This window comes from Pavona decussata, unplaced genomic scaffold (assembly GCF_977016875.1).
Source record: "Pavona decussata unplaced genomic scaffold, jaPavDecu1.1 SCAFFOLD_641, whole genome shotgun sequence".
NCBI classification, from domain to species: domain Eukaryota; kingdom Metazoa; phylum Cnidaria; class Anthozoa; order Scleractinia; family Agariciidae; genus Pavona; species Pavona decussata.
In genome coordinates, this window is record NW_028145873.1 from 131,740 (window position 1) to 142,748 (window position 11,009).

Consider the following 11,009-nt stretch of genomic DNA (forward strand, 5'->3'; position numbering starts at 1 on the left):
TGCGGAGAAAGCAGCATTTAGGAAGTGCTCCTGCTATCCAAAAATAAAATTTGGGGTAACCATGCATTTTTTCAGAGATATTACAGCTTCAATTTAAAAGAAAAAAAAAAAAAAAAACGTCATACCACAGGTAGCCCAAGCTCACGTCACTAGAGAGCGTCTAATAATTAATTGCAAGTGGGACGATGACCTTTGAGTGCAAGCGGTATTGGGTTACAGGCAGCCGTTGAGATTTTAGACGCGTTATGCGCCGATTAAATCGAAACTTCAACATCCCCCCCCCCCCCCCCGGGAAAACCCCGGGCATTTGATTTTTTTCTGTGCCCTGGAGTAGGGGAATTTGATTGTAAGGCCTTCCCGATGGTGGGGAATTTGACCTTGCTTGGGTGGGGTGGGGAAAATTGAACTGGAAGCGTCAGGTTTCAAAGCGCTCTTTTTTTTGACACCGAAGTCGCTAACACCTATAAACACGTGTTTGGACGAGATGGAAGAGTTTAAAGGAAGAGCAGTTTTCGAGTTAATGCGGCTAGGATTCGGGAAAGTTGATCACCACAGTCCAAAATCAAAGGAAGATCTACAAAAGATCCGAATCTCCAACATCTTCTCCAGATCATAAATCCCTCCAACAACTGGTGTGGTTTAGTATGTTCCATCTAATTCACCGCGGCAGAGAAAATCTTCGACTGCTAACAAAAGAATGGTTCGCCGTGCGGGTTGATGCAGCTGGGAAAAAGTTTGTGTACCAAGTTCTTGACTGCTAACTGGACAAAAGCCACAGGAGGGGGAGGGGGGGGGGACAATCGACCAGATGATTCAGTCCAGGGGAAGGACGTATGTACGAAAGACCTGAGAGTCCCTACTGTCCCGTAAAAACTTTTGAACTTTATCTTTCTAAGCTAAATCCAGCATTGTCATGCTTGTGGCAAAGGCCGAGAGCGAGGGAAAATTTTACGACTGGTATTGTAATGTGCCTCTCGGGGAAAATACGCCAGGAACTTCCATGAACTCAATTTCTAAACAACTAAAACTTTCTGAAAAGCATACTAATCACTGCTGTATCGATCGTTCTGCGGATGAGTGCCATTTTGAGGCTGCCACATAATGCGTGTTTCGGGACACAAATCTGAGAGCAGCATTTACTCTTACTCCAGGCGCCTTTCGGAGGTTAAGCAGAAAGGAATCTCCCTTTCCCTCAGAAGGGCCTGTTCTGTTGAAAATCTTGAATCAACTAGCACTGAAATTCCCGGTGTAGCCAATAGAACTCAATCTTGTCCCATCAAAGGAATCCAAGAGGGGCTTGGATAGAGAGATAGATAAATCGTTTATTAGATATTATACCTCGCAGTCGTACAACTGAATTACGTACAATATACCGAAAAACAAAAGATTAATAATGGTAATTGAACTTCGTGTCGTGCAATTTGGTCTGAAATCATACGCGTGATTTCAAAATCGAACGAGCGCGCAGCGTGAGTTCGATTTGAAATCACCAGTATAATCTCAGACCAAAATTGCACGACACGAAGTTCAATTACAGTAAAAACCCGCATGTAAGAACCTACATTTTTGAAGTCTGGCTAAATAGGTTCTTGTATTTTGGGGTAGCTATTGGCAATTTAGTGAGAGTAGGTTCTTAATTAGGTTCTTAATTTCTGTGAAGGAGATATGGTTGTTGATTACCAGCAAAATAAATAAACTTGGGTTTGGCCAAAGGAGGAAATTTCAGGTATCCCATGACGCACCACGCGTAATTTTCGATCGCGAGGTGTCAAATTCTCTTCCAGAGCGAGCGCACGAGGTGGAAATTTACCGATCTTCAAAAGCCATTTTCTTCATATTCAGCGCCAGAAAAGGGAAGTGAAATCGTTTTTTGGTTTCAATTTACATCAAGGTTTGGTTAAATATCATTTTCATTCGACTTGATCGTTTGTGTATCGAAAAATTTATGCTTTTGTGTCAAGCTATATGCATGACTGGTCTGCATTGTTTCTTTGTTGTCGTTGACCTCTCGACCTGTTTTTGCTTGTTGTGTCTTTAATCTTGGGTACATTAGCATATAATTACGTATGATATTGCCCAGAGAGTGCTTCTTTTAAAAGAAATACAAAGTCCCCTTAAGTCCCCACGTTTTGTAGGAATTTTTGGCCGTTGAAATTTGCTATAATTTGGCGCCAAAACGATATAGAATTTCGCTTCGACGGTGTGAAATCTCAGGTTCGGTTTAAATCCGCTCGAAAGAGATGTTTTATTTGACGCAGTTTCAGCTACATTTTAGAATTTTGGTCACAACAAATGATCATTTGTCTATCTCCTTGGGTTTAGGATTCGATCAATCAATCGATGTTGATTCTAACTCCAGTAAAATGGAAGACAGCGAAGGTGAAGGTGGTAAAAGGCCACATATCATAACTGGTAATACTCCTCATAAACCAGAGGATAAACGTCGGCGATCTACTGGTTCTACTGGTTCAGTACCAAGTCGCAATGCCAAAAGACTAAGTTTTCCAAGGAGCCCAGCTAACGTTGTAAGTACTTTAAATCCTAAATGAGTTAATTGACATAATTTGCATTATATTAAAAGATGTTTGAAATCTGCTGTTCAAAAGAATTAAGATACAATGCTTCAATGAAACTTAAACATAATTGTACTTCTTTTGTATATTTAAATGCGAAATGAATCTTACTTATTTAGTTAATGGCTTGCAGAACACATTTATTATATATCCTAGGTGAAAGAATAACTATCAGCTTTTAACATCTTCTGTGAGATCAGTAGTAAACTTAAAAATCAATAAAAACACATTTCTGTCAGAAGTTTATTACTATTATCAATTGAGTATGCATCCATGGAAGTTTCATGCCTAAGTTTTACTGTTAAAAGGTCGCTGTTATCAGGGGCGACAGAGCTAGTTTCCATTAGAAACATCCCGTATTATTGACATTGGAAATTTTGTGGGCACGGAAGACTGACGACGTGAATAAACAGGATGTTTCCGATGGGAAATAGCTCTGTCGACCCTGACAACAGCGAAGTCTTAACGGTAAAACTTAGGCGCAAAACTTCCCTTCGAGCAGACCAATAATCATAGTATTTCTGCCCTTGATAAAAGAGTGACAGTTAAGAGCTTTTGTGGCATAAGAGGCCCTCAGCACATTAACAAGTTCCCCACTATATCACGTCCACTGGACCATACGTCAGCGTTAAGCAGGGAATGTGTCAATGCAGTGTCATTACCCATTATTTGTTTCAATATGGTACCTAAGTTAATTTAATTTCCTTTGATTTGGGTATTTACATAGGTAAAAAAATCCCCTCTAACACGATGGAAGCCTCTGCTCTCTCCACTGAAAGAACTTAAGAGCACTAAGAAGTCAAGACAAGTGTGGAGTTCAGAGGAAGATACTGCCCTTGTGCAGTTTGTAGCTTTGCACAAGGACCAACAAGCTACTGATGTGGATTGGCCAGCCATGAAACCTGGCAACTTATACTGGTCTGATGCAGCAAACTACATCAAACAGACTGCTGGTACAGAAAATAGGTATATATATATATATATATATATATATATATATATATATATATATATATATATATATACCTGAATTTTTGAAAACGTGACTCCCAGAAATTGGGCACATTTTGAGACCTTCTAGGCTGAAGGAATATGCTAGTCATTAACAAGACTTCAATTAGGGTTTATCACAAGATTTTAAACAAGGTCAAAGAATAGTATGGGAGAGAAAAACGAAAGAGGCTTTTCTTTGGAATTAGACATGACACTAATTAAAAACATCTGCATGAAATGAAACATGACCTGTGAACTTCCTACAAAATGTGTCAGAATTTAGCGATGTTTAACCGCGCCAACGCATCGAAAATCTGGCCCAAAACCCGGTCTTTTAGCGCTCAAGTCTAGCTTTCTTAAACAGGATCGGCTTCTTGAGAGAAAGACAGCGTTTCAAATTGATTTGTTATGTTCATACTAGATTCATGCTGCACGCGAACTAGGATCACGGCGACCGAACATCTGCAGGAACCTATTTATGAAACTCGAGAGCGGAAATACCACCCAAAATCGCATATCTCGACTAATCGATCACTAGCCTAACGACGCTACAGTTATAAGGGTGAAAAATAATCGAATAGCTTTTCAAACTCACGCTTTTTGAAGAGAAAATCCTTGCCCATCCTTGCTAGTGTTTTCATACTAACTTAAGTTCCCGGATGTTGAAATCAACATTTGAAAAGGGAAGGGTTAGCGCCCTTTTCTACCACAAAAATATACTAAGTCTTTGGCTGGTTAACAAATTCGCGGAAATTTCACGTTGGCCGAAAAGAAATCATCCCTAAGACCTACTTTTTAAAGCCAAAGACTGTCACCTCCTCAAGCAAAGCACACAACATACTACCCTTTGCAGTTCACGCCCGAGTAACTGAAAGTTACCCGTTTAGCTTGAAAAAGAACTAAATAGGCAGCATGTTAGACAAGGCAGGACGCTGCACTCGTTAGACTTTTTTCCCTCATTAGACTTAATGATGTCCTCAGGAAAACTTTGCTTCAGGAAGCCAAACGAAACGCTAGGTCTAATGATTTAGTTCTGATCTCAGAGCGCGCGCCGAATTCAAAGCCAAATCGTTGCGCGGTTAAAAGACGTTTGAGAGAGAGTGGGGCTAGGTTAGCAAAACAAGGAGGGAGGGAGGGGGGGGGGGGAGAAAAATATTTTGAGTTTATAAATATCTGCTAATGACCCTTTATATTTTTTTCTTATTGACTTAGAACAAAAAAAATGCAAAAAAAAAAATAAATAAATAAATAAAAAAGCAAAATCTAACAAGAGAAACTAACATAAGGCAATATTTCTGGAGCCATCTTTTCAAAAATTCAGGTATATATTACAAGGGTATAATCCAACTGAGCTCAAAGAAGTTGAAAACACAAGGACACTTTTATAGCCCTGCTTGTCTAAATCACAGTTGTTTTTCAAGCAATGAATCTGACGTTACTAGACGGACTGAAATCCTGAACTAAGCCAGTTATTTCAGGATATGATGAATGAAAGTCAATTGCTAGGGTTTTGTTTGAAGGCACTCATTAAGAACACAATTTCTTGCTTACAAATTCACATTATGAAGGAAATGTCTCCTGTGCATTCGATTGCTATAGTTTATTGCAACATGATTAATCACGCAGACGAGAATATCAACCCGTTCTTTGCAATTCGGCTGATACACTCTCAATATATACCTGAATTTTTTAAAACGTGACTCCCAGAAATTGGGCACATTTTGAGACCTTCTAGGCTGAAGGAATATGCTAGTCATTAACAAGACTTCAATTAGGGTTTATCACAAGATTTTAAACAAGGTCAAAGAATAGTATGGGAGAGAAAAACGAAAGAGGCTTTTCTTTGGAATTAGACATGACACTAATTAAAAACATCTGCATGAAATGAAACATGACCTGTGAACTTCCTACAAAATGTGTCAGAATTTAGCGATGTTTAACCGCGCCAACGCATCGAAAATCTGGCCCAAAACCCGGTCTTTTAGCGCTCAAGTCTAGCTTTCTTCAACAGGATCGGCTTCTTGAGAGAAAGACAGCGTTTCAAATTGATTTTTTATGTTCATACTAGATTCATGCTGCACGCGAACTAGGATCACGGCGACCGAACATCTGCAGGAACCTATTTATGAAACTCGAGAGCGGAAATACCACCCAAAATCGCATATCTCGACTAATCGATCACTAGCCTAACGACGCTACAGTTATAAGGGTGAAAAATAATCGAATAGCTTTTCAAACTCACGCTTTTTGAAGAGAAAATCCTTGCCCATCCTTGCTAGTGTTTTCATACTAACTTAAGTTCCCGGATGTTGAAATCAACATTTGAAAAGGGAAGGGTTAGCGCCCTTTTCTACCACAAAAATATACTAAGTCTTTGGCTGGTTAACAAATTCGCGGAAATTTCACGTTGGCCGAAAAGAAATCATCCCTAAGACCTACTTTTTAAAGCCAAAGACTGTCACCTCCTCAAGCAAAGCACACAACATACTACCCTTTGCAGTTCACGCCCGAGTAACTGAAAGTTACCCGTTTAGCTTGAAAAAGAACTAAATAGGCAGCATGTTAGACAAGGCAGGACGCTGCACTCGTTAGACTTTTTTCCCTCATAAACCTTAATGATGTCCTCAGGAAAACTTTGCTTCAGGAAGCAAAACGAAACGCTAGGTCTAATGACTTAGTTCTGATCTCAGAGCGCGCGCCGAATTCAAAGCCAAATCGTTGCGCGGTTAAAAGGCGTTTGAGAGAGAGTGGGGCTAGGTTAGCAAAACAAGGAGGGAGGGAGGGGGGGGGGGGAGAAAAATATTTTGAGTTTATAAATATCTGCTAATGACCCTTTATATTTTTTTCTTATTGACTTAGAACAAAAAAAAATGCAAAAAAAATAAATAAATAAATAAATAAAAAAGCAAAATCTAACAAGAGAAACTAACATAAGGCAATATTTCTGGAGCCATCTTTTCAAAAATTCAGGTATTATACCTGAATTTTTGAAAACGTGACTCCCAGAAATTGGGCACATTTTGAGACCTTCTAGGCTGAAGGAATATGCTAGTCATTAACAAGACGTCAATTAGGGTTTATCACAAGATTTTAAACAAGGTCAAAGAATAGTATGGGAGAGAAAAACGAAAGAGGCTTTTCTTTGGAATTAGACATGACACTAATTAAAAACATCTGCATGAAATGAAACATGACCTGTGAACTTCCTACAAAATGTGTCAGAATTTAGCGATGTTTAACCGCGCCAACGCATCGAAAATCTGGTTCAAAACCCGGTCTTTTAGCGCTCAAGTCTAGCTTTCTTCAACAGGATCGGCTTCTTGAGAGAAAGACAGCGTTTCAAATTGATTTTTTATGTTCATACTAGATTCATGCTGCACGCGAACTAGGATCACGGCGACCGAACATCTGCAGGAACCTATTTATGAAACTCGAGAGCGGAAATACCACCCAAAATCGCATATCTCGACTAATCGATCACTAGCCTAACGACGCTACAGTTATAAGGGTGAAAAATAATCGAATAGCTTTTCAAACTCACGCTTTTTGAAGAGAAAATCCTTGCCCATCCTTGCTAGTGTTTTCATACTAACTTAAGTTCCCGGATGTTGAAATCAACATTTGAAAAGGGAAGGGTTAGCGCCCTTTTCTACCACAAAAATATACTAAGTCTTTGGCTGGTTAACAAATTCGCGGAAATTTCACGTTGGCCGAAAAGAAATCATCCCTAAGACCTACTTTTTAAAGCCAACGACTGTCACCTCCTCAAGCAAAGCACACAACATACTACCCTTTGCAGTTCACGCCCGAGTAACTGAAAGTTACCCGTTTAGCTTGAAAAAGAACTAAATAGGCAGCATGTTAGACAAGGCAGGACGCTGCACTCGTTAGACTTTTTTCCCTCATTAGACTTAATGATGTCCTCAGGAAAACTTTGCTTCAGGAAGCCAAACGAAACGCTAGGTCTAATGATTTAGTTCTGATCTCAGAGCGCGCGCCGAATTCAAAGCCAAATCGTTGCGCGGTTAAAAGACGTTTGAGAGAGAGTGGGGCTAGGTTAGCAAAACAAGGAGGGAGGGAGGGGGGGGGGGAGAAAAATATTTTGAGTTTATAAATATCTGCTAATGACCCTTTATATTTTTTTCTTATTGACTTAGAACAAAAAAAATGCAAAAAAAAAATAAATAAATAAATAAATAAAAAAGCAAAATCTAACAAGAGAAACTAACATAAGGCAATATTTCTGGAGCCATCTTTTCAAAAATTCAGGTATTATACCTGAATTTTTGAAAACGTGACTCCCAGAAATTGGGCACATTTTGAGACCTTCTAGGCTGAAGGAATATGCTAGTCATTAACAAGACGTCAATTAGGGTTTATCACAAGATTTTAAACAAGGTCAAAGAATAGTATGGGAGAGAAAAACGAAAGAGGCTTTTCTTTGGAATTAGACATGACACTAATTAAAAACATCTGCATGAAATGAAACATGACCTGTGAACTTCCTACAAAATGTGTCAGAATTTAGCGATGTTTAACCGCGCCAACGCATCGAAAATCTGGCCCAAAACCCGGTCTTTTAGCGCTCAAGTCTAGCTTTCTTCAACAGGATCGGCTTCTTGAGAGAAAGACAGCGTTTCAAATTGATTTTTTATGTTCATACTAGATTCATGCTGCACGCGAACTAGGATCACGGCGACCGAACATCTGCAGGAACCTATTTATGAAACTCGAGAGCGGAAATACCACCCAAAATCGCATATCTCGACTAATCGATCACTAGCCTAACGACGCTACAGTTATAAGGGTGAAAAATAATCGAATAGCTTTTCAAACTCACGCTTTTTGAAGAGAAAATCCTTGCCCATCCTTGCTAGTGTTTTCATACTAACTTAAGTTCCCGGATGTTGAAATCAACATTTGAAAAGGGAAGGGTTAGCGCCCTTTTCTACCACAAAAATATACTAAGTCTTTGGCTGGTTAACAAATTCGCGGAAATTTCACGTTGGCCGAAAAGAAATCATCCCTAAGACCTACTTTTTAAAGCCAAAGACTGTCACCTCCTCAAGCAAAGCACACAACATACTACCCTTTGCAGTTCACGCCCGAGTAACTGAAAGTTACCCGTTTAGCTTGAAAAAGAACTAAATAGGCAGCATGTTAGACAAGGCAGGACGCTGCACTCGTTAGACTTTTTTCCCTCATTAGACTTAATGATGTCCTCAGGAAAACTTTGCTTCAGGAAGCCAAACGAAACGCTAGGTCTAATGATTTAGTTCTGATCTCAGAGCGCGCGCCGAATTCAAAGCCAAATCGTTGCGCGGTTAAAAGACGTTTGAGAGAGAGTGGGGCTAGGTTAGCAAAACAAGGAGGGAGGGAGGGGGGAGGGGGGGGAGAAAAATATTTTGAGTTTATAAATATCTGCTAATGACCCTTTATATTTTTTTCTTATTGACTTAGAACAAAAAAAATGCAAAAAAAAAATAAATAAATAAATAAAAAAGCAAAATCTAACAAGAGAAACTAACATAAGGCAATATTTCTGGAGCCATCTTTTCAAAAATTCAGGTATTATACCTGAATTTTTGAAAACGTGACTCCCAGAAATTGGGCACATTTTGAGACCTTCTAGGCTGAAGGAATATGCTAGTCATTAACAAGACTTCAATTAGGGTTTATCACAAGATTTTAAACAAGGTCAAAGAATAGTATGGGAGAGAAAAACGAAAGAGGCTTTTCTTTGGAATTAGACATGACACTAATTAAAAACATCTGCATGAAATGAAACATGACCTGTGAACTTCCTACAAAATGTGTCAGAATTTAGCGATGTTTAACCGCGCCAACGCATCGAAAATCTGGCCCAAAACCCGGTCTTTTAGCGCTCAAGTCTAGCTTTCTTCAACAGGATCGGCTTCTTGAGAGAAAGACAGCGTTTCAAATTGATTTTTTATGTTCATACTAGATTCATGCTGCACGCGAACTAGGATCACGGCGACCGAACATCTGCAGGAACCTATTTATGAAACTCGAGAGCGGAAATACCACCCAAAATCGCATATCTCGACTAATCGATCACTAGCCTAACGACGCTACAGTTATAAGGGTGAAAAATAATCGAATAGCTTTTCAAACTCACGCTTTTTGAAGAGAAAATCCTTGCCCATCCTTGCTAGTGTTTTCATACTAACTTAAGTTCCCGGATGTTGAAATCAACATTTGAAAAGGGAAGGGTTAGCGCCCTTTTCTACCACAAAAATATACTAAGTCTTTGGCTGGTTAACAAATTCGCGGAAATTTCACGTTGGCCGAAAAGAAATCATCCCTAAGACCTACTTTTTAAAGCCAAAGACTGTCACCTCCTCAAGCAAAGCACACAACATACTACCCTTTGCAGTTCACGCCCGAGTAACTGAAAGTTACCCGTTTAGCTTGAAAAAGAACTAAATAGGCAGCATGTTAGACAAGGCAGGACGCTGCACTCGTTAGACTTTTTTCCCTCATTAGACTTAATGATGTCCTCAGGAAAACTTTGCTTCAGGAAGCCAAACGAAACGCTAGGTCTAATGATTTAGTTCTGATCTCAGAGCGCGCGCCGAATTCAAAGCCAAATCGTTGCGCGGTTAAAAGACGTTTGAGAGAGAGTGGGGCTAGGTTAGCAAAACAAGGAGGGAGGGAGGGGGGGGGGGGGAGAAAAATATTTTGAGTTTATAAATATCTGCTAATGACCCTTTATATTTTTTTCTTATTGACTTAGAACAAAAAAAATGCAAAAAAAAAAATAAATAAATAAATAAAAAAGCAAAATCTAACAAGAGAAACTAACATAAGGCAATATTTCTGGAGCCATCTTTTCAAAAATTCAGGTATTATACCTGAATTTTTGAAAACGTGACTCCCAGAAATTGGGCACATTTTGAGACCTTCTAGGCTGAAGGAATATGCTAGTCATTAACAAGACTTCAATTAGGGTTTATCACAAGATTTTAAACAAGGTCAAAGAATAGTATGGGAGAGAAAAACGAAAGAGGCTTTTCTTTGGAATTAGACATGACACTAATTAAAAACATCTGCATGAAATGAAACATGACCTGTGAACTTCCTACAAAATGTGTCAGAATTTAGCGATGTTTAACCGCGCCAACGCATCGAAAATCTGGCCCAAAACCCGGTCTTTTAGCGCTCAAGTCTAGCTTTCTTCAACAGGATCGGCTTCTTGAGAGAAAGACAGCGTTTCAAATTGATTTTTTATGTTCATACTAGATTCATGCTGCACGCGAACTAGGATCACGGCGACCGAACATCTGCAGGAACCTATTTATGAAACTCGAGAGCGGAAATACCACCCAAAATCGCATATCTCGACTAATCGATCACTAGCCTAACGACGCTACAGTTATAAGGGTGAAAAATAATCGAATAGCTTTTCAAACTCACGCTTTT

At 39.3% G+C, this 11,009-nt stretch overlaps 1 protein-coding gene and 1 pseudogene across 1 annotated transcript; both read left to right on the forward strand.

The window, feature by feature from the left end:
* Positions 1–484: 484 nt before the first annotated feature.
* Positions 485–1,305, forward strand: LOC146449113 (uncharacterized; annotated as a pseudogene).
* An 882-nt stretch (positions 1,306–2,187) lies between these two features.
* Positions 2,188–3,539, forward strand: LOC146449114 (uncharacterized; the record flags this gene model as incomplete). The annotated part of the gene is made up of 3 exons (XM_085102012.1): positions 2,188–2,200; positions 2,323–2,525; positions 3,301–3,539. Coding segments are annotated over exons 2-3 (401 nt in total), but the record flags the coding sequence as incomplete, so codon positions are not given.
* Between the last annotated feature and the right edge of the window lie 7,470 nt (positions 3,540–11,009).